Source organism: Meles meles, chromosome 5 (genome assembly GCF_922984935.1).
Source record: "Meles meles chromosome 5, mMelMel3.1 paternal haplotype, whole genome shotgun sequence".
Lineage (NCBI taxonomy): Eukaryota > Metazoa > Chordata > Mammalia > Carnivora > Mustelidae > Meles > Meles meles.
This window is the reverse complement of record NC_060070.1, coordinates 118,621,771-118,646,038: the sequence shown is the minus strand read 5'-3', so window position 1 is coordinate 118,646,038 and position 24,268 is coordinate 118,621,771. Positions and strand designations below refer to the sequence as shown.

General features: G+C 36.9%; 1 protein-coding gene across 3 annotated transcripts in view; it reads left to right on the top strand.

Annotated features, from left to right (window-relative positions):
- The window catches only part of COL12A1 (collagen type XII alpha 1 chain), a 120,390-nt gene that overhangs the window by 48,418 nt on the left and 47,704 nt on the right, over positions 1-24,268 (top strand). For all 3 annotated transcript variants that reach the window (XM_046005218.1, XM_046005220.1, XM_046005219.1), the window contains 13 exons: positions 1,652-1,791; positions 2,300-2,429; positions 11,047-11,189; positions 11,499-11,628; positions 13,494-13,630; positions 14,745-14,874; positions 18,132-18,271; positions 18,614-18,746; positions 18,857-18,883; positions 19,226-19,368; positions 21,856-21,985; positions 22,413-22,552; positions 22,978-23,107. In XM_046005218.1, the coding sequence (XP_045861174.1) occupies positions 1,652-1,791; positions 2,300-2,429; positions 11,047-11,189; positions 11,499-11,628; positions 13,494-13,630; positions 14,745-14,874; positions 18,132-18,271; positions 18,614-18,746; positions 18,857-18,883; positions 19,226-19,368; positions 21,856-21,985; positions 22,413-22,552; positions 22,978-23,107 (1,653 nt within the window). The remainder of the gene's footprint in view (positions 1-1,651; positions 1,792-2,299; positions 2,430-11,046; positions 11,190-11,498; positions 11,629-13,493; positions 13,631-14,744; positions 14,875-18,131; positions 18,272-18,613; positions 18,747-18,856; positions 18,884-19,225; positions 19,369-21,855; positions 21,986-22,412; positions 22,553-22,977; positions 23,108-24,268) is intronic.

Here is a 24,268-nt window from a genome sequence, read left to right as displayed (position 1 = left end):
GGAGCCCTTTAGTGTATTGGGAGATGTTTAGCAGCATCCCTTGGCTCTGCCCACTGGATGTTGGTGGCATCCCCTGGGTTGTGACTAATAAAAATATCTTATATATTGCCAAAAAATGACTGCTGGGGAAAATAATGTCCTCAGTTGAGAATCATTAGTTTGTTTATTTATTTATTTAGATTTTATGTATTTATTAGACAGAGATCACAAGTAAACAGAGAGGCAGGCAGAGAGGGAGTGGGGGGAAGCAGTCTTCCTGCTGAGCAGATAGCTGGATGTGGGCCTCTATCCCAGGACCCTGAGATCATGACCTGAGCCAAAGGCAGAGGCTTAACCCACTGAGCCACCCAGGTGCCTTGAAAATCATTAGTTTAGTCCCTGATTTTTTCTCTGATTTGTTTCTGATGGCAGCAAACTAGAAATGACTTGTGACTTATTTGAAGATAAATAATTTGGTAGAAATGGTTTATATGCTTTGGGTATTGAGGATGCATTTATTTGCCTTTTTCTTTTTGAGTTTTTCTCTCCAAACATTTACAGATTTCCTTTTTGGATTTTCAACAACAGACTGACCTTTTCCCTGGAGAAATAAACCAGCCAAGAAGCCAGAATTTGTAGGCTTCTGGCTCTGGATTAGCTGAGAGAGCTGTAGTTTTATTTTGTTGGAGAGGACTTTGAGTGGGGATGAAAACATCTTTTATCTGTTTTCCTTTATTTTTTTTTATCAACTATGTAATAGTTGCATTCATTCTAGTTTCTCAGACAGTAAAATTGCTTGATAGTTTTGTAGGGTTGATTATGACCCAACTATAATAAAGGTTAGAGTACTAAGAATGGAAATTCTTTCCCCAGCTTTACAAAGACGGTTGAAAGAGTTTTTATGAGACTGATTGACATGCTAATGAAGTCATTGGATTAAGTCTCTTTAAATTATTATTGGGGACATCTTTCTAATGGTCATAGTGAATTTAGTATTTCTATTTTCATTGATGTTAATTCTGGATATTGTTCTGAAGTCATTCTGTTGTTCATTGGTCATTTCACTTTACCCACAGAGAGAATAATCACAGGCAGTAGGGTATTCCCAAATTTTAAAAGACTTGGTTGTTTTTCTTCTTTCTTGACTAAGAAAGTGGTTAACTTCTCTTACCACTGATCTAGGTCCTGTAGGGGAACTAAGCATAAATAAGAAACCAATTCTGTTCTCACAGAGCATAACCTAAACTAAGGAGGTAAGACATGATGAATTTAAATATGGTGAACTTGGGTGGTACCAACAGTGATAGAGACAATAGAATTGCCAAGACCCAAAACCCTCTTCAATAATCATATGTATAAGATTAGAGAAAGGAGTACATATTCAAGGATGATTCAGAGGTTTTTGAGTTCGGCGACTGGTAAACTGGTGGTGTCGTAAGGAAGGGTGGGACCAAGTTTTAATGAAAGACAATGAGCCCAGCCTTGAATCTTCTGGGACAGAAGAATCCTTTGCCTACCCATTCAGAGAGGTCTTACGAACAATGGAACTCTAGACTATATATGTGTGTACAAGTTTGAAATATGGGAGGTAATACTATTCTAATCTACTTTCAAATCTCATCACCTTGCTATAATAATGAAATAAGCTTATGTATTTTATTTCCATGTGTAGGTGACTTGGAAGCACCTTCTAATCTAGTTATTTCTGAGCGGACCCATCGTTCTCTTAGAGTGAGCTGGACACCTCCTTCTGACAGTGTGGATAGGTATAAGGTGGAATACTACCCAGTTTCTGGAGGGAAACGTCAAGAAGTGAGTAGGCAACACCTACAACCCATTCTCTCCTGATAGGAGATTGACTTCACATGAGCATTCAGAAAAATGTTGGGTGTGGAGCAAGAAGGATGTCGAGTGGGGCAGAACTGAGTCAGCAATGGTGCTTTCATTTGGGCTTAATTAAAGGGAAAGATCTTTTTAAAATTCTTATAGTTTCTACAAATTGCAGAATACCAATATGGTTTTTAATTAAAGGATACTTGATTAATTTTGAATTTATATTAGAGTTATGGAGTTGGAAGGAAACATTAAATATGATCTAGTTTACCCACTTATTTTACAAATAAGGAAACAAGAGCTGGGAGAATAAGTTACATGAATTGTCTAAGATCTCATTGTAATCTGGTAATTTCCAAAAGTGAAAAACAATGGCCTCATTGAAATATAATTTATAAGTTCATTGCAGTTAACTACCTTGTAATTATAGTAGAAAAGAGGGAAGCAATTACAACATAAGTTATTATTATTTTATTTTTTCCCCTAGTTTTATGTCAGCCGACTGGAAAGTAGCACAGTACTGAAAGATCTGAAGCCTGAAACTGAGTATGTTGTTAATGTGTACTCTGTAGTGGAAGATGAATATAGTGAACCTCTGAAGGGCACAGAAAAAACCTGTAAGTCTGATAAAAAAAAAAATCTCCTCATTATCTTTTTTAAGATAAACTGGAGACATTCCATATGGGATTTTTGGCAGCCCTCTAAATCATTCCTTTATTCAATATCCATTCAACAAATATTTACTGAGTGTGTTCTTTGTCCAAGTGCCCAATAGATATTCAACTGCTCTTACTGGGTGTTTTTGCCATTGTGGGACCCCACTGGTGGAATGGGTAGTCATAGCCATAGATAACTTAGAAGGATAACTTACCTTTCATAGATTTATTCACTTCTTAAGAAAGATATCACGTGGGGAGTGGGGCTCAGATTAGGAAGGGTTGCTGTGCAGAGGTGACCTATTTCAGTTTTGCAGGTGGTCAGATTTTCCTCCTACCAATGAGATCACCCTTGTCTTCTGGCCGTTGCCTCCTGGCCTTTACTTGAGAGGCTCTAATGGCTTTGACTTTGAGTAGAGCTTTTGACAGAGATGTTCCTTGCTCCTGAGCCTGGCAAGATTTCTGAGGCCTGGTAGGGTTTTTGAAGCCACATAAAAATACTCTTTCCTTCTCCCATCTTCTTGGCTGGACTCCAAGGGAAGGGAGGCCTCTTATAAGACAAAGAATTGGGCATCACTCTCTCCAAGGCAAGGATTGATTCTATTTAATCTTCAGTTCTGTTAAATCTTTATCTTCTCTTTGTCTCTTTACTATATAAGTTTTAGGTGTAGAACATTGTAAGTCAACATCTGTATACACTACAGGGATCCCCCCTAAAAGGGTATTACCATCCATTACTCCAAACTTGATCCTCTATCACTTTCACCCACCCTCTAACCCCAGGCCCTCTGGCAACCACTGATTTGTTCTTTGTATCCATGAATTTGGTTTTGTTTCATTGTTTCTTTGGTTTTTGTTTGTTTTTAGACTCCACATATGAGTGAATCAGATGCTATTTGTCTTTCTTCTGATTTCACTTAGCATCACCTCAAGGCCCATCACAAATAGCAAGATTTCGTTCTTTTTTATGGCTGAGCAGTACTCCATTACATACATTACTCCATTATATATAATGGAGTGCTGTAATGTGTTATGTATATTCATATATTTACCTATTTATTCATGTAATAATATATATTAATTATATATAATATATTATTTATACATATTACATATTAATATAAAATATATATTAATATATATATTTCATTATATACATCTTGTATAATAAATATATCATCTCTTCCCTACCCATTTATCCATCAATGCACATGTAGGTTGTTTCTATATCTTGGCTATTATAAGTAATGCTGCAATGAACATAGAGGTGCATGTATCTTTTGAATTAGTGGTTTTACATTCTTTGAATAATTAGCCAGTAGTGGAATAGCTGAATCATATGATAGTACTGTTCTTAATCTCTTTTTGTAGAATCACCATACCATTTTCTTTCTATAGTGGCTACACCAATTTGCAATCCTACCAATAGTGTGTGAGCTTGCCAGCACTTGTTATTTCTGGTCTTTCTGATAATAATCACTTCTGATAATAATCATTCTAACATGTATGAGTGAGGTGATATCTCATTGTAGTTTTGATTTACATCTCCCTTATAATTAGTGATGTTGAACATCTTTGCATGTGCCTGTTAGCTATCTGTATGTCTTCTTTTGGAAAATATTTATTTACAACCTCTCCCCATTTTTTAATTGAGTTGTTTGTTTTGCTGTTCTTGTTGCTGTTGAACTGTATGAGTTCTTTATACAGTTTGGATATTAACTCTTTATTGGAGTTATGATTTGCAAATATCTTCTTCCATTAAGTAGGTTGCCTTTTTGTTTTGTTAATGGTTTCCTTCGCTGTGCAGAAGGAAGTTTTTTTTAGTTTGTTGTGGTCTCATTTGTCTATTTTTACTTTTGTTTTCCTTGGCTTTGGAGTCTGAGCTACAAAAACATCACCAAGACTGATATCAAGGAGCTTACCATCTATGTTTTGATTCTAGGAGTTTTATGGTTTCAAGTCTTATACTTAAGTGTTTAATCCATTTTCAATTAATTTTTGTGTAGAGTATAAAACAGTGGTCTAGTTTCATTCTTTTGCCTGTGGCTGACCAGTTTTCCAATACCATTTGTTGAAGAGACTGTTTTTATTCCATTGTATGTTCTTGGCTCCTATGTCACAAATTAATTATCCATATATGTGTGGGTTTATTTCTGGACTTTCAATTCTGTTCCACTGACGTGTGTATGTTTGTGCTGGTGCCATACTGTTTTTATTACTGTGTCTTTGTAGTATAATTTGAAATCAGGGAGTGTGATACCTTCAACTTAGGTCTACTTTCCCTGTGATTGCTTTGGCTATTTAAGATCTTTTGTGGTTTCATACAAATTTTAGCATTATTTGTTCTATTTTTGTGAAATATCCATTGTAATTTTGATAAGGATTGCATTGAATCTGTAGATTTCTGTCGACACTAAGGACATTTTAGCAATATCAATTCTTCCAATCTATGAGAACAGTATATCTTTCCATGTATTTGTGTGTCTTCAATCTCTTTCATCAGTGTCTTATAGTTTTCAGTGTATAGATCTTTCACTTCCTTGGTTAAGTTTATTCCTAGATATTTGATTCTTTTTGATGAAATTATAAATGAGATTGTTTATTCTTAATTTGTCTTTTTGATAGTTTGTTATTAGTATGTGGAAACACCACAGATCTCTGTATATTGATCTTATATCCTGTGGTTTTACTGAATTCATTTAGTAGATCTAAGAGTTTTTTTTGGTAGAGTCCTTAGGATTTTCTATATATAGTATCATCATTTGCAAATAGTGACAGTTTTAGTTCTTCCTGTCTGATTTGAATACCTTTTTTCCCCTTGCCTAGCTGCTATGTCTAGGACTTCTGATACTATGTTGAATATATGTGGTAAGGGTGGGCATCTTTGTCTTGTTTTTGAACTTGGAAGAAAATCTTTCAGCTTTTTTCCATTAAATGTAATGTTATCTATGGGCTTCTCATATATGGTCTCTTTATATGTGGTGTATTTCCTCTATAGCCATTTTTTGAAAGTTTTATCACAAATGGATGTTGAATTTTATTGAGTACTTTTTTTCCATCTATTGAGATGATCATGTGATTTTATCTTTCATTTTGTTAATATTATGTATCACATTGATTGATTTGTGAATTTGAGTCATTCTTGCACCCCTGGAATAAATCCCACTTGATCATAATGTATGATGCTTTTAATGTATTGTTGAATTTTGTTTGCTTATATTTTGTTGAGGATTTTTACATCTATGTTTGCCAAGAATATTGACCTGTAATTTTCTTTTTTTCTGTCATCCTTGTCTGGTTTTAGTATCAGGGTAGTGTTGGCCTTGTAAAATGTGTTTGGAAGCATTCCCTTCCCTTTAATTTTTGGAAGAGTTTGAGAAGGATATGTATTAAATCTTTTTGGCTGTTTGGAAGAGTTCACCAGTGAAGTTGTTTGGTTCTGAACTTTTGTTTACTTTGAGGTTTTTGATTACTGATTCAATCTTCTTCCTTGTAATCAGTCTGCTTAGGTTTTCTATTTCTTTCTAATTTGTCATGGAAGACTGTATTTCTAAGAATTTGCACTTTTCTTCCAGGTTGTCTGGTTTGTTTGTTAACATATTATGGATTGTATTAGTGTCTTATGATCCTTTGTATTTCTGTGGTATCATTAACTTTTCTTTCATTTCTGATTTTATTTATTTGAATCCTTTTACCTTTTTCTTTGTTAGTTACCTAACGGTTTGTCAGTTTTGTTTATCATTTCCAGCTCTTCGTTTCACTAATCTTTCCTATTTTCATTTTATTCTCTATTTAATTTATTTCTGACTCTGATTTTACTATTTTCTTCCTACTACTAACTTGTAGGCTTCCTTCGTTTTTCTTTTTCTAGTTTCTTTAGGTGTAAAATTAGATTGTTTACTTGAGATGTTTTTTGTTTCTCAAGGTAGGCCTATTTCTGTCTAAGAAGCCTTTTGTTGCATCTCATAAATTTTGGTATGTTATATTTCTTTCCATTTTCTTGAGGTATTTTTTGATTTCTCCTTTGATTTTTTTTTTTTTTACAACCTAATGGTTGTTCCATTGTATATTGTTTGATTTTAATGTTTTTGTATTTTTCCCAGTTTTGTTATTGCAATTGATTTCTAGTTTCTTACTTTTGTTGTCAGAGAAGATGTTTGATGTGATCTCAGTCTTCTTGAATTTATTGAGACTTATCTTGTGGCCCAACATGTAATCTGTCTTGGAGAATGTCCATGTGCACTTGAGAAGAACGTGCATTCTGTGGCTTTTGGATGAAATATTCTGATTATATATCCATTATGTATATTTCTATTATGTCCATGTGATCTAATATGTCAATTAAGGTCAAAATTTCCTTATTGATGTCTGTCTCATGATCTATTCATTGCTGTAAGTAAGATGTTAAAGTCCCCTGCTATTATTGTTTTATTTTCAATTTCTCCCTCCCTTTAGGTTTTTTTATTTTTATTTTTAAGATTTTTATTTATTGATTTGACAGAGAGAGAGAGACCATGAGAGAGGGAACATGCGGGGGGAGTGGGCAGAGGGAGAAGCAGGCTTCCTGCCAAGCAGGGAGCCTGATGTGGGGCTTGATCCCAGAATCCTGACCTAAGCCGAAGGCAGCCACTTAAAGAATGAGTCACCCATGTGCCCCCACTTCCCTATAGGTTTTCAAATATTTGTTATATATTTTTGTGCTCTTTTGTTGGGTGTTTATAAATAAAACTTATTTATAAATGTTGTATCTTCTGATTGGATTCATCCCATTATCATAATGTGGTTCTCCTTTGTCTTTTAGTACAATCTTTGTTTTTAAGTCTATTTTATCTGATAGGAGTATATGCTAGCTTTCTTTTCATTTCCATTTGCATAGAATAATTTTTCCCCTTCCTTCACAGTCTGTATGTGTTCTTAGTTCTGAAGTCTTTTATAGGTAGCATATGGACATTTTTTTTTTTTTAAAGATTTTATTTATTTATTTGACAGAGAGAGATCACAAGTAGGCAGAGAGGCAGGCAGAGAGAGAGAAAGGAGGAAGCAGGCTCTCTGCCGAGCAGAGAGCCCGATGCGGGACTCGATCCCAGGACCCCGAGATCATGACCGAGCCACCCAGGCACCCTTTGTTTTGTTTTTTAATCTATTTAGCCACTCTCTGTCTTTTGATTGGTAAATTTAGTTCTTTTATATTTGAAGTAATTATCAAAGGTATGTACTTATTTCTATTTTGTTGTTTTCTGGCTGTTTTGAAGTTCTTTTTTGTCCTTTTTTTCCCCCTCTTTCTCTCTTCCCTTGTGATTTGCTGGCTTTTTTTTTTTTTTCCATTTTATTTATTTTTTCAGCGTAACAGTATTCATTCTTTTTGCACAACACCCAGTGCTCCATGCAAAACGTGCCCTCCCCATTACCCACCACCTGTTCCCCCAACCTCCCACCCCTGACCCTTCAAAACCCTCAGGTTGCCCCAACCTCCCACCCCTGACCCTTCAAAACCCTCAGGTTGTTTTTCAGAGTCCATAGTCTCTTATGGTTCGCCTCCCCTCCCCAATGTCCATAGCCCGCTCCCCCTCTCCCAATCCCACCTCCCCCCAGCAACCCCCAGTTTGTTTTGTGAGATTAAGAGTCATTTATGGTTTATCTCCCTCCCAATCCCATCTTGTTTCATTTATTTAATATTATGCTTAGATCCTTTCTTATTTTCTTTTATGTATTTAGTATAAGTTTTTCTTTGTGGTTACTGTGAGGTTCACTTGTAGCATCTTATGTATATAACAGTCTCTTTTAAATTGATAGCAACTTAAATTGGAACACATTCCAAAGCTTTACATTTTATCCCCCATATTTTATATTTTTGATGACACATTTTATGTCTTTTTATTTTATGCATCCTTTAGGTAATTATTGTAATTTTAATTAATTTTATTATGTTTTGACTTTCATACCTTTTGATCTTCATATTTGCCTTATCAGTGATTGATCTATTTTTACTATCTCTTTACCTTTTCCAGTAAGATTGTTACTTTCATATATTTTCTTCTTATTAATGATTATCTTTTCTTTTCAGTGTAGAGAAATCCCTGTAACATTTCTTATAAGGTCAGTTTAGAGGTGATGAACTCCTTTAGCTTTTGCTTATCTGGAAAACTCTTCATTTCTCCTTAAATTCTGAATGATAGTCTTGCTGGATAGAGAATTCTTGGTTGGAAAATTTTTCCTTTCAGCATTTTTAATATATCATGACCCTTCCTTCCCGCCTGTAAAATTTCTGCTGAAAAAATTTCTGATAGCCTTATGGGGTTTCCCTTGTATGGAATAAATTGTTTTTCTTAGCTATTTTAAGATTCTCTCTTTAGTCTTAAATTGTACCATTTTAATTATAATATACTTTTGTGTGGTTCTCTTTGTTTTTTTTGTTTTTTGTTTTTTGTTTTTTGTTTTTTTTTTTGGAGTTCTCTGGGCTTCCTGAACCCAAATGTCTGTTTCCTTCCCCAGGTAAGGGAATTTTTCAGCTATTATTTCTTTGAATAATTTTTCTGGCCCTTTCTCTCTCTTCTCCTTCTAGGAACTCTATAATACAAATATTATACCATTTGATGTTTTTCTAAATGTCCCTTTAGTTATCCTTACTTTTTAAAATTCTTTCTCAATTTGTTGCTCTGTCCAGTTGAAATCCATTGCTTTGTTTTCAATCAGCCCACTGATTTGGGCTTCTACTTCATCCATTCTGCTGTTGAATCCCTCTAGTATATTTTTCATTTCAGTTATAAATTCTGTTTGGTATTTTCTTCTAGTTTCCATCTCTGTTGAAGTTCTTACTGTGTTCATCCATTCTTCTCCTGAGTTTGGTGAATATCTTTATGACCATTACTTTGAACTCTTTGTTGAGTAGGTTACTATATTCATGTCATTAAAATCTTCTTCTGGGAATTTGTCCAGTTCTTTGGTTTGGAATATAGGCCTCTGTCTCCTCATTTAGCTGACTCTCTGGGTATATTTATCAGGTAAAAATGCTACCTCTCCCAGTCTTGAAGGAGTGATCTTGTGTAGGAGATAATCCATGGGGTCCAGAGCCCAGTCTCCCCTGGACTCCAGAGCCGGGCAACCATCTTGTGGGTGGGACTCTCTTGTGTGGACTATGTGGACCTGCTGGCTGTGGTGGGGCCACAGCTTTGGTGCAGGGTCAGTGGCATATGGGGCACTCACCCAGCCTGGTTGTGGTGCAACTGCTACTGGGGCGGATGGAGCATGTAGCACGCACACCAGTGCTAGCAGACGTGAGGGAGAACACCAAAAAGGGTGCTTCCAGCTCTATCACTAACAAGTTAGAATAGGATTGTAAAAATGACACCTGTTAGTGCTTCTGTCCATAGAGAAGGTCAATACAGGTTCCTGCTTCTCTGGCAACTGCTTTAAAATTAGTAAGCAGGTCTGTCTCACTTATGATCTAGGCATTTTCCAAACTGTTGCTTTTATGTAGGATCTCAGGGCAAGTGGGTCTGCGCATGAGCTCTTTAAGAGCACGTTCTCTATTCCCTATAGTTTCATGGTTTCCCTGGACTTCATCCCTGTTCGTTTTCAAAATGAGGCATTTTAGGGGCATCTCTTTCAGGTGCTGGACTCAAAGATCAAGGTACTTGATGTGGGGCACACTTCTTTTGCTTCTTGAGGGAGAGTTCCATATTTTGGGAATTCCTTCCCAACTGTGGGTCACCATGCTTGGGGTGGGGTCCTTGACAAGTCTGAGTTTCTACTTCTCCTACCAGCCTACCTATCTTTGTTGTGGAGGCACTGTTTATCTAGTTCTCAGGTCCTTTTCAGAGGATATGATTTCATGTGTAGCTATAAATTTATTATATCCATGGGAGGAAGTGATTTCAGAGTGTTCTTATGCTGCCATCTTGAACCCCTCCTCCATGTTTTCTATCACTAGCCTTCATATTATACCATAGGAGGTGGGAAATAATGTATTTCATAACGGGCAGGATTAATCTGATAATTTCTGAAAACTTTAAACTCAGTCTTTGGACAATATATGTGAATCTATATTGGCATTAAATGAAGAGGAAACTATAAATCTTTTACTGTGCTTCATGAACCTATCTTCAAAAAAACTCATGAATCCCCTAAGTTCCAGTTATTAATGTATGACTCTCTCACTTAAATTAATTTTTTGTGAAAGCTCATGTAAAATACTGTGCTGGTTACTTATGTGTGAAATTCTATGATTGAAGACTGAAAACAGTCAACTTAAAGATGTTCCAGAAAAAGAGACTGAAATCTCAGGAAGTTGGTATCTATTTTGGCTTCCATATAGACTCATTGGAATGCCAGTTGAAATTTAAATTTTTTTCCTCCATGAAATAGTTGTAACTTGCAGTCCTGAGTATGAGAAGGCAATGAACAATGAGATTGGGTTTTTCAGGAGAGAGGAAAGGATTCTATTGACTCTCACTGACTTCTCATTGCAACTCATTCTCTATTTAGCATATATAAATATCACTTAGTAAGTAGAAAACAACAATTAGAAATGAGTAGAATGACAGGCATTAGACTAATGTCTGCCTTTACATTCCAACAGTACCAGTCCCTGTGGTCAGCATGAATATTTATGATGTTAGCCCTACCACCATGCATGTGCAATGGCAGCCAGTGGGAGGAGCTACTGGCTACACCTTGTCATACGAACCCATCAATGCCACAGAACCAAGAAAACCGAAAGAGGTGGGAGACATTTGTTTCTTTTTCATTGAGTCTTTCTGAGACTTTATAGTTTTAGAATCCACATTAAACTGCAGTTGCTTATGAATCATTTATAACTTTACGTGCAAAACAAAAAAATAGAAAATTAGACTTGGGTCCTGTGACACATTTTGAAAAACATTAGCATGAAGAAGGAAATTCATTTCAGAGAGATGAAAAAGAAAAGTTGTGTTATCGTCTAGTAGTTATAAGTAGGCTGTAATTGCCTATCCCGTCAGTGGAAAGGTTTTATTTGAATGTCTTATTTCCCTTTGGCATGTCCCTATGCAGATGCGTGTGGGGCCAACAGTGAATGATGTGCAACTGACTGATCTTTTCCCCAACACCGAGTATGCAGTCACAGTCCAGGCTGCCTTGCATGACCTCACTAGTGAACCTGTCACTGCTCGCGAAGTCACGCGTAAGATATTGCCAGTGTTCCTTCTTTCTTTATTGTTGGAAACATAATGTTCATTAGGATTTTTCTTTTACCCAATAATGTTATCAATAATTTGATAATTTATGCATAATTCACAAGGTTATTCCTTATGGCAATCAAATTCGAGAATTAAAATTAACTCTAGCCTTATGGCAACATCTTAAATTGATTCTAGGATATCCTTTTTTTTCCACATTGAACATAGCTGATATTGAGATGTTTCTTACAATTGATGGTATACTTTGGCCAAGTGTCACGGCATGGAGCATAAAATAATGGTACATCTTAAAGTTGGTGTTGTATATCCATGAAGAGTGTATAGCCCTGGTGAGAAGGGAATGTTGGGTGAGTGTAATTTTGGAGTAAGATACTAGACTTAATATTAAGATGTTCCAAGTTCTTGCTGAAGTAGGTACTTTATGGCACTTATAGAAAAGTTCATTTCAATTAAGTGAGTTAATCATCTTACTCAATCCAAAAACATATTGGTCATATACTTCTGTCACTATGCTAGATATTGGGAACGTACCATGAGGCAATACCAGGCAACACAGAGCACTTGAACTTCTTTGGGGTTTGCACTTTTCTTGTGTGCATTGATCAATTCCTTTTGCGTTTTTGGCTTGTTTCACTGGCATTGAGGTGTTTTTTTTTTCTTGAAAAGTGGCAAGAATTGCACCTAGAACCCTTGCCTTTCCTGGCTGGAGGTTTTGTTTTATGCTTATTGAGGTCATGGTGAGATAGATGACATGGCTTAAATTTGAGGCTCAGCACACATTTTTAAGGCAATTAAGAAGACAGAAGAAAACTTCAAGGGAGAAAGGGGACTGAGAATCATGATAAGGCAGAAAAGAGAAAGAGCCCCTAAAGGGCGGGACAATATAAATTCATTGACAATAAATAATCATTTTTTATTTATTAAACCCTGTCTGGAATTGGTGGCTTTGTAGAAATGAGGTAGTGGCAGATGGAAAGAGTAGGAAGCCAGCTAGGGATGGAGACATGTGTTCTCAAAGTGCTGGGAGAGAAGACCCGAGAGTTATTGTGGGATGAAAGGCAAGTGCAGTCATGGATTTGATATAAACTTGACTGCACCAGTGGAGGAAGGGAGGCCACAGAGAGATGCCGAGAGACAAAACATCGAAGGGATAAAGGTGCAGAATCATGTAGGTAGAGGGAGACATTTAGGAGAAGAGATGCACAGAGTTGAAATGAGAGACAATGGGCAGCTGGAAATTGAGATCTGTCTCATATAACAAAATAAACTTTGTTAGTTATCCTTGTCTTTGTTCTTTTTAAGTAAGGCTTTGACTTGGCAAAAATTTATCATTTGAATTTTCTTGTAACCATTTAGACCCCTATGGATTTTCTTATAAGCTTACCAAGTGCTTAATTTTGGTCCGTCTTCATTCCTCACTCTCATAAACATTTGTTTTTCTATCAATTTCTATTCTTAGGAGACCATAACGCTTTGGATTTTGTTTTCTATCCTAACTGATTTAAATATCTGAGAAAGAAACGCAAGCTGTACATTTGTCGTGAATTATGATTTACTGTAGCTGAGCAGCAAGTAAGAGCTGGAAAATAGAGTGGAAGTTTACATATAAAAGAGAAATTAGAATTGTAATAAAAATTTCAACTTATCATATTTTAAGAAATTTTCTTAAGAGAACTTGAGCTTTACCTGGTAGAATCATAGTACTTTTGTCATCAGAGCTATTTGTTTAAAGTTACTTTGCTGCACACTGTTAAATTTTCTCTAAACAACTCCTTGAAAGCTTGTGTGAATGCTTTAGAGTTTTGTGGTTGAGAGCCACATCTGGAGCTCATTGTTCATGCATCTCCAGTGCCTTTACCCAAACCTCGAGATCTGAGACTCAGAGATGTGACTCACAGCACCATGAATGTCTTATGGGAACCTGCACCTGGAAAAGTGCGTAAATACATCGTTCGCTACAAAACACCAGAAGACGATGTCAAAGAGGTAGGTTGAAGTTAGAATGGATTTGGAAGTATTTGTTTTCCTAGTAGGTTTAACAACCGAACTCAAAAAAGTGCAGAGGATAGTGTGTTTTGAATATTTGTCACTTTATTAATCTAAGGTTGAAAGCTTGTTATATTAGTAGAGCAGTTTTTGAATATTGATAATATATTGGATTTTGTTGCATTTATTTTAGAAATGTTTTCTTTCATGATACCATCTCAAAATCATCATCCCTTAGTGCACAAAGAGTCATAGAATGTAGATAGTACTTCCTTTTCATCCAGATGTCTTTTTTGGTGCTCTACATTCAATGAATTACTTAAAAAAATAACAATGTGTCTAAAAATAAAAGCCAGTAAGGGGTGCAGGAAGGAAGGGGAGAGTTTGTCAGAAAATAGGAAGATAGGACAATGGAAAAGTTCTGAGAGAAAGGGTAAATAAATAGATTGTTAGAGGAAAGTCCTTTTGGCCATGAGCATTTTTGAGATGGGGCAGAGATTTGTTTCCGTGACAACCTAATTCAAAGCGGGAGCAAATTGAGGATTTTCACTAGAGAATGGGTTTAAAACTTATGTGTGCTTGGGAGCGTATCAATGACAGAATCTCAGAGACATTTTTGGAAGATAGAAATAGCTTCTGTAAGCCCCTAGTTATTGACCATGCTGTTCAGTTGGGTTATATCAAAGCTAATTTATACATAGGAACACATTCATTTCATTCTAGGTTTCAATTTCAAAAGAGACACCATGACCAGAGGGTCTCACAGGGCTCTTGTGCACAGCAAATGAGATAATGCACAGGAGAACATTTCTGAGAGAAATAAAGCAGTGATGCAAAGGGAAACAGAGAAACTGTCAGTGAAAAATGATTAGGTTGTTTGAATCTGTTGGCAGTCTTATTTACCAAACCCTGGCATTCAGATAGAGCTCTAGGACATACATTTCCCCACTTTATAAGCATTTAAACTGTCTCCAGTTCCTGGACTCACGCATATTGAAAAACATTGCTATTTTTTGTAGCACAATTCTTATGCTCTTGTGCGAAAAAGTACAATAAATAACAGAGATGTTAAAACTAGACCCTTCCTAAAAATAGTTCCACTGCTCTATTACAGGTAGAAGTAGACAGGTCACAGACCAGCACACCTCTCAAAGACCTCTTTTCACAAACCCTATACACAGTAGGCGTCTCTGCAGTGTATGATGAAGGAGAGTCTCCCCCTGTGACTGCTCAAGAAACTACCCGTAAGTTATAATCGTGCTACACTGATACTTGAGAAATGACATGACATGATTGTGTAACTGAACTTATTGGTCCTTTTGTTTTTTGAGTATTTAATGTTTGAATTTACAGATTGCTTTTCACTTATTTTCTTCTTATCTTCTACCTTCATGTCCATTCTTCTTGCTTATTTATTTTTATTTTCAATTAAGTTTTAAATTTACTTTAATTTAATTTTATTCCCCTATAACATATGGAGTTATATTAGTTTTAGGTATATTAATAGAGTGATTGAACATGTCCATTCCTTTTATGATAATTTTTATCCTCCTATTATTCTGTCAACCACTGTCATTACTTCATCTTCCAGATACTTAACTGGTGTGTGTTTGTGAGTGTTTTGTGTGTGTGGGTGTGAACGTGTTTGTGGGTGAGGGGGGGCAATGGGGAGGAAGTAAGTTCTTGACGCACTTTGGACATTTTCTCTGGGAAGGTTGTGTTAGTTATCAAATATTTTGTGAGATCTTACTATATGTAAAGTGTTATCGGGGTAACAAAATAGAAGTATCTTTGCCCTTACCAGTTCATGATTTCATTGTGGAGATAAGAAAAATTGATTGAGAACACATGGGATGGTGTAGGGATGGTGAGGTAAGTGGAGCTCAGATTGCATGCGGTTGGATGTCAGGTGAAGGGGAGGGCTGCATGATGGAGAAGCAGGGGAGATGTCAGGCAGCCTTCCTAGGCTTCTCCTCACCAGCTCCATTTTGGTGCTGCTTTCAGAGCTGTCTGTTTCTTTCCCTCTCAGGGTACTTCCATAGTATTTAACCCAATTATGATTACCTGTTTGCTTTTTCCTATCTATTCTGCTTTCCCCTTTCTCCCCCCAAGTGAAGGCAGAGACATACTTACTTTGTACAACTTTGCATCTCCAGTGCCTGGCACCATGTTCAGCGCATAACTTCCTGCTCAAATAGGGACTAAAAACTTGAGGTCTAGAGCCCTCAATGTTCTGAAGAAATATAATGAGAGCTACTTCTGTAATTCAAAATTTTCTAATAGCCACATGTGAAAAAGTAGAAAGAAGGGAAACTAGTTTTAATAATGTATTATAGTCAACCCAATGTATCAAAAATATTATCATTTCAACATGTATTAGTAGAATAATTATTAATATATTTCACATAATTTTTTCCATAATAATTCTTTGAAATCCAGTGTGTGTTAATTTTATACTTACATTAGATCTCAATTTGGACTAGCCACATTTCAAGTACTCAGTAGCTGTATATGGCTGGTGACTCTGAGAGTAGACAGCACAGGTCTAGAGAATTTAAATGACTTGCCCTGCCTCGTCTAGTTAGCTACTGGTGGGATCAATACAAATCTGAACTTTTACTTGCTGTCCTGTCACTCTCTCACAGACTAGCTGTCTGTACCTGATTGGGCCTCTTGTCAAATGGCACAGCCTATGCCTTAACAACCGACAGTATCTACTTCTGCTACTTTCTTACCCGTGATCCCTCTTAGCAGTCTCACTTGCCTTCTTGGCATTGGTTCTTACTTGGTAAGGGTAGTGTCTGGAAGTGAAAATTGGTGCATGTGAGTAGACTGACAGCTTTGGATATGCATAACAGGTGAAGTAGAGGAAAAAAGTCTAGGGAAAGCAGATAAGTTAGTATACTAAGTCAATACTTTCGATATGTGGTTGGTTTTGGAGGGGATGGCAGTGGGCAGTTGGGTGAGCCTTGTGGTGGGTATCAAGGAGGGCACATATTGCATGGAGCACTGGGTGTGGTGCATAAACAATCTTGGAACACTGAAAAAAAAGAAAATAAAATTAAAAAAAATCCTGAGCTGTCCTAATAACTTTAGGTATAGCCAAAGTGTATTCTTAACAGTTGGTTTGTTTTGCAGTTGTGCTTCTGGACGTGATACCACTCATTTTCTCTCAATGAGCCTTTTCATTGTAATTATTAGAAATACATTTTTGATGGCCCTGGATTTTGTGAAGTCAGAATTGGTCAATAGTGGATAGATAAGAAATTGACGGTGAAAGCTCAGAACCGGGGAAAGACATTCCAGATTCCATGTGCTGTGAACTAAGTAGAGTGCCTGGTCAATAGAGGGGCTTTTAATTGGGGTTTCAGCAGTCATCAACACTGTAGGGTTATTCCTATCTCTGGACACAGTCAGTACATCTTCTTCAGTTGTGTTTAACATTAGCATTCTACAGGAAAACCTTATGCATGGGTTACTTAGATCATAATATTTCATAGACTATGATAGCCTATGCACTCTTTGATAATCAATACCAAAGTTTGTGCTTATGTGTACTGCTCTGCAAACAAGTTCATGGTTTTGACACATAAATGTTCAGCTTCAAATATGACATTGAAAAAAAATGTGTGAGATGCAGAATGATTAACTGGGTTAGAAGAGTCTTACTAAGAGGCATTTATTTATTTATTTAAATTAAAAAAATTTTAAATAAACATATAATGTATTATCAGTCCCAAGGGTACAGGTCTGTGAATCATCAGGTTTACACACTTCACAGCAGTCACCATAGCACATACCCTACCCAATGTCTATTACCCCACCACCCTCTCCTTACTCCCTTCCCCCAGCAACCCTCAGTTTGTTTTGTGATATTAAGAGTCTCTTATGGTTTGTCTCCCTCCCAATCCCATCTTGTTTCATTTATTCTGTTCCCATCCCCCAAGCCCCCCACGTTACATCTCCACTTCCTCATATCCGAGAGATCATATGATAGTTATCTTTCTCCGACTGACTTATTTCGCTAAGCATAATACCCTCTAGTTCCATCCACGTTGTCGCAAATGGCAAGATTTCATTTCTTTTGATGGCTGCATAGTATTCCATTGTATATATATATATATACCACATTTACTAAGAGGTATTTTTAAAAAAATCACCATTTTTAAATTATTGTGTTATGTTGGTCACCGTCCAATACATCATTAGTTTTTGATGTAGTGTTCCATGATTCACTGTTTGTGCATAACACCCAGGGCTCCATGCACCATTTTAATTTAATACAAATAGTAGCCTATTATATCCATATGGTGCTTGAAGTTTTTGGAGCTTTCTTTTATACTTCCCTTTCAGATGAACTGAATTGGTAAGGTACTTGGTTCTAAATGATGATTTCAGCTTGTTTCCTCATGTCCATGAAGATAAAACGAGGCAGCTTTAGTATATCATTTGTGTATTATATTGTTTGTTCAGAAACTTTGTCCTCTTTACCTCATGATAGGCACGGTGCCAGCCCCAACAAACCTAAGGATTACCGAAGTGACACCGGAGAGCTTCCGAGGGACTTGGGATCATGGAGCTTCAGATGTGTCCCTTTACAGGATAACCTGGGCGCCTTTTGGAAGCTCAGATAGGATGGAGGTAATGTTAATTCTCTTCATTCTTCCCTCCCCCTTCCTTCCCACTCCTTTCCCCTCTCTTCCTTTCTCTTCCCTTCCCTTCCCTTCCTCCCTTCCTTCCTTTGTAAAAGTTTTTTTTTTTTTAAGCTTTTCTTATTTCATGACAAGGAATCGTGTTTGAAATAGGTATTACCTCTGTTTCCTGAAAAGCATCCTTTTCTATTAGTGACATTTGAGCTCCTGGCATGTATCAAAGGCAGAAGAACATCTGGCTGAATAATGTCAATAAACTGCCATTGAGAGAATGATAGACATGGTGACTTAATTTTTTGTGGGTGTGTGTTTTTTTTTCTCTTTCACTAAGACCATCTTAAATGGAGATGAAAATACTTTGGTGTTTGAAAACCTGAACCCGAACACTCTCTATGAAGTTTCTGTTACTGCCATTTATCCTGATGAGTCAGAAAGTGATGACCTGACTGGCAGTGAGCGCACACGTAGGTGTTCAGCTTTCAAATAGGACATTATTATGTTAAAGTTAATTAAAAAAATAGAGCTATAACTATATTAGTAATATCTCCCCAAATTCTGTTTTTTTTTATTTTAGCACGTTTGATACCCCTAACAACACAAGGTAAGAGTTTAATTTGCTGAACCATATGAATGACCAAATAATGAATGAATGAATGAACAAGTGAATGAATGGAAAAAATACCACAAAATTCATTGTAAACAGGTTTTTCTGCTTTTAAATTATAAGGCATCTCTTGGGACTTTTTAAAAACTTTTTTTTTGAAAAACATTGCTTTACTGCCATTTGTTAAGGAGTCATGTACAATTCCATGACCATCAGTTATCATGAGGTCAAATTTAGTCCTAAACCTAAAAGTATACTGATTTTCTTGTGAATGGTGCTTATTTTGGGAGGAGGCCTCATTCTATGAGCTTACTATGTTTCTCAACAACCTTTTTTCAGCTCCAAAAAGTGGCCCACGAAACCTTCAGGTGTACAACGCAACATCTAACAGCTTGACTGTTAAATGGGATCCCGCCAGTGGTCGTGTGCAGAAATACAGAATCACTTACCAGCCTTCAACAGGAGAAGGCAATGAGCAAACGGTAATTTAAAATACATATATATATAACTTGGAAAATTCTACCTCTTCTCCTCAAACTCCTCTCCACCCAATGTATAGTTAGTTGTACTACTTTGAGAGATGCAGAATTTACTGTAATGAATGGATGTATTTGACTCCTTTCTTATGGGAACTTGGACACCCTCTTGGGAGATGAAAGTTGCTTTTCATGTTGGGTAGCCCCACAGCATCAGAGATGTGCCTCATACATAGACATTTCCCTAAGAACTCTTAGGGCTAGATTATCTATGAAGATTTCTTGGGTTTTGTTTTTGTTTTTTTTTTTTTTGGTCTTTAGATTTTTAATATGTATCTCTCAAACTTAATCAAATACTGAAAGTTTGCCAAACTTCTCTTGCTGTAATTTTCTGGTTTTTGCATGCCATAAGGTATCTCTTGTATCTGGAATTTCCAGATCTAGGTGGCCGTTCCCCTAATTCATACTGTTCATCACTTTTGTATTTACCCAAACAGAGGTTTCTGAGAAAGGTGATATGACTGTCAATAGTCTTCATCTTCTTTATCTTTCTGGTCTTCCCCGTTTACAGGATCCTTAACCTTGCTTATGTTAGGTGTCTGTTTTTGAACCTTCTCCAGCTTTGTTTTGTGAGATGTGTGACTAGAACTGCACATACATATCATAGGTCAGGAAGCATCATGATTTTTTACACCAGGAAGGGATGCTTCCTGATTTATTTCAAATGCCTCTTTTGGTAAGTTTTAGTATTTTGTTGACATTCTTTGGGCTATACTATTTCCTCACATAGTCTTAGAGAGAGATATGAGTTATTATCAATTAGTCACCTGATTTACTGAGCTCTAGCAAATGGGTTCTACGTCTTTCCAGTTTAGAGATGTTAGCAGACATGGATGCTGGCAGTGGTTAAAGGTTTCTGATACTGCATATTAAGTGGGTTTAGCTGAACCAGACCCTCTTCCATCCTAGTGTGACTTTCGAGTTGATCTTTTGAGGTTTCCATACAATTAGTCTTAGGGAGTATCTTTGGATAAAAATGTTGTCTAATTAAATAGGTTACCAGTAATACACTAAATACCAACTGTAGTCAACTGGCTTTTGTTGGAAATAAGATAAGACACATGTGATGAACTGATATTTTCATGTCAGAAACAGAACTTCTTTTGCCTATGCCAGGCCAGATTTGGGTAAAACTATAAAGCAGGTGAGGCTTGTCTCCAGCATTTCCACTCTTGGTGATAGTGACCCTCCAGCTGCTGTCCTCAGTTTCTTTACAGCCTTACAGAGGTTTGTTATAACTTGAAGAAGTCTCATGAACTCACCCTCTGATATGTATTAGCTGACAATCCCTCAAGTTTTGTTGTTCTTAGGGATATTTGCATTTTACTGCTAGTCCATGAAATAAAGTTTTGAATCACTGATACTAGAATTTTGGAGAGCTGGACGGGAGAATTAAGTGGACACCCTTCTGCTTACTCATAGGGCTAGTTCTACTAAGTGGACGCCTTCGGATTTGTTAAATATCAAAGGGCTTACTTGTACAGATACGGATACTCCTCTCTTATAACCTCTAATATTCAATTTAGTAAAATTAGCTACTGTCATTAAGTTTGCCTCATACTGAGGGTGAGTACAGTGTTTCATTGAGATTTTCTCTGGCACTCAAAAAGTTAATGGGTGGTAAGTTGGAAACATTTGGACTGTTACCGACATGTCCAGCCGTCCAGATGTGCGCTCTTTTGGGGCAGGGTGCCATTTTCATACGATTTTAATTAGTATCACATAAGTATTTGAATTCAGTAGACTGTTAACAAATCATACAAATTTTCTTTCAACAAGATAGCTAGATGGCTTTAAGCAGTGAATAAAAAATTTCAAAGTCTGTAATTGGAGGAAATTGAAAATCTTCGTACCACAAGGCTGGTATCATAGAGATGGCTGGGAACCCCAGCCCCGAGTGTGGTCTGGCAAAGGGTCTAGTCACATAGTTTGCACAGCTAATGTTGTTAGAATGGCAGTTTTGGGGGGGAAACATCAAAGTTTTAGATCTTCTGCTGAGTCATTTTAATGTGTTCTCTAAAGCAAGTAAAAAAAATCTCTATAAAAAAAGCAAAAATAATAGCAAATGGTGTGGAGCCTCTAATATTTGGCAATTCTTTGCTATCTTAAACTCCTTTCTAGCTCACATATGATTAATGCCTTTTGGGGGAAGACATCCATGAAATGTGTTTTGGATTAAATTTTGCTGTGCTGGCGGCAAGCAAGTTGGGATATCTTTTTGAGGTCACCAGTTTAAGGCTTAGAATGCCTTTTGTGATTTAAGGTGCATACTTTACATTTAAAATTATACCATAAGTTATATTTTAAATCTTCAGTGTGGTATGTGTTTCCAGATTTTGGCCAGGATCTCAAACAACTCCCTTGTAGAAAGAGCTTTAACAGATCAGTGAGACTGAGAGAACAAGGCTAACCCTTACCCTTATCTTGCTCCAGACCACAATCGGGGGGCGGCAGAACAGTGTGGTCCTGCAGAAACTGAAGCCCGATACTCCTTACACGATCACTGTTTCCTCCCTCTATCCTGATGGCGAAGGAGGTCGGATGACAGGGAGAGGCAAGACAAGTAAGTACCAGGCCCCTGTAGCTTCTTTAATAGCTACCACAGAATCCCATCTTTACCTGGAAAAAGTGGGGTGACACGGTTTTGCTAATCAAATTTTAATGCATTTAAAAAATGATATCAATTGCCTTTAATATCCTTGCTTAGGGTTACTGAACTCTGTTTACGGAGAAAGGCAGTTATTACTTTCTAGGATTTTAAAAACAAAAACCAAAACCACCCTGGGACCAAAATATCTCATGGAAGGGAGATGTGTACCAGATTACCACAGACGTTCTTTTATTTATTCACTACTTCAACAAATATTTGTAGGGGGCCCACTGTGGGGTCCCTGCCATGTTTGAACTGCCTTGGAAATATCAAGGAACCTGCATTTTGAGTGTGCTTGGCTGTTAGGCTCATAGTGTCATGTGATTTCTGTGCATTGCAGAACCTCTGAATACCGTGAGGAACCTCAGAGTGTATGACCCTTCTACCAGCACCTTGAATGTTCGCTGGGACCATGCAGAGGGAAACCCTCGTCAGTACAAGCTCTTCTATGCACCAACAGCAGGTGGTCCAGAAGAACTGGTAATTATGTCCCGGAGTGAAAATTCCATGTTTATTTAAACTGTAGCTGAATGATTTAAAAGGTGAACTAAAAAGGTTAACCAATTTGCTTTAGGGCTCAAAGAGTTGGTAGTCATTTACTAGAACTTGATAGAGGCTAATAGATTGTTGCCTTAGTGCCGGGGTGATGGGGAAGAGAATGAGCTGAGAGAAGTAATCTTTTCCCGGAATTCTAAAGAGGGATCCAAGAGTGAGCGTAGGGGTCTAGAGGAGTCTTTATCACCTCTTGTAACAGTTCATACAGGGCACATCTTTTTACCCCACTATTACAGAACTTGCTTCTTGACTGGGTCTTGAGTTAGTATTTTGAGTATTATATTGGTTGAGGTATTAGTTCTTTTACAAGTTTTTCAAGTCAAGTGCTTTATGTTTATTAAAATCTTTAGGTACCAATCCCTGGGAATACCAACTACGCCATTCTTAGGAACCTGCAGCCAGATACCCCATACACCGTCACGGTAGTTCCTGTTTATACTGAAGGTGATGGAGGACGCACATCGGATACTGGGAGGACGTGTAAGTTGAGAAGGAAGAAAAAATGTAGCCTTTTCATTATAAAGTCCACATAGGGCCATTAAGAAAATTTAGAAAATCACAAATGATAAAATAAATATATACCCATGGTTTATCTTCCAAACACCACCAACTGTTAACACTTTGATGTCTGAAATAACATATTTATGATGGTATTTTTCTTCTGAAATGGTACTGTCAGGATTTATGAATGTGCATACGATCATCAGTCTGCGATTTCAATCATTCTTTCACCGACGAAAGTTCGTTTTGCTTTCTTTTGTGCTTTATACACTTGTGTGAAGCAGTGCTTTGTAATTGGCTTTAAGGGTGTGAATTGTTTATTGCATTACATGATTGTATAGTTCTCCGGTTTGCTGATGAAGTGTTTTTGGTCATCAAAATTCTTGTGCTTTCATTTACCGTTAACATCTTGAGAAACCAGTTTATAGCGGTTTTCTCATTCTTCGTAGTACTGCTTATAGGCTTTTGTGCATATTAATAAAGAATTTCTTTGGCTTTGAAAATATGTTTGCTGATGGCTAAAAGGAAGCAAGTATGGGTGGCTTCTTCAGGTAAAAGATCAGTACTCTAGAAAGATGATGTTTTTGGTTCAAGTAGATTTTGGGGTTAATACATGGATTTAATTTGTATGTTTTTCTAAGTCCCACATGGGGCAGGTAATTGAGAACTGAGTGTGTGTTCTATTTCTCCCTCCTTTTGTCTTTTTTTTTCTTTTGGTTTTGCTTTTCTCTTTTTTCCCCCTTTTTAAAAAAATTATTTTTTATTGACATATAATGTATTATTAGCCCCAGGAGTACAGGTCTGTGAATCACCAGGTTTACATACTTCACAGCACTCACCATAGCACATACCTTCCCCACTGTCCATAACCCAACCACCTGCCTTTTCTTTTAATCACAGAACATATCAGTACCTATTTCTTGAATGAAGAATGAATGAATGAATGAATGATTGAAGCCAGCTGACTGAATTACATGGGCTTCATAGCTGTTGTCAGTGCGTACTTAGAAGGCAGACACTGTAAAATCTCTTTTCTCTATCTCTTCATTATCTGTGTTGGAAAACCAAAGCTTCTTTTCCACTTTCTAGTCCCTTATCCCTTATCCTTTCATGGCCAACCCAGTACTACTACTTTTACTA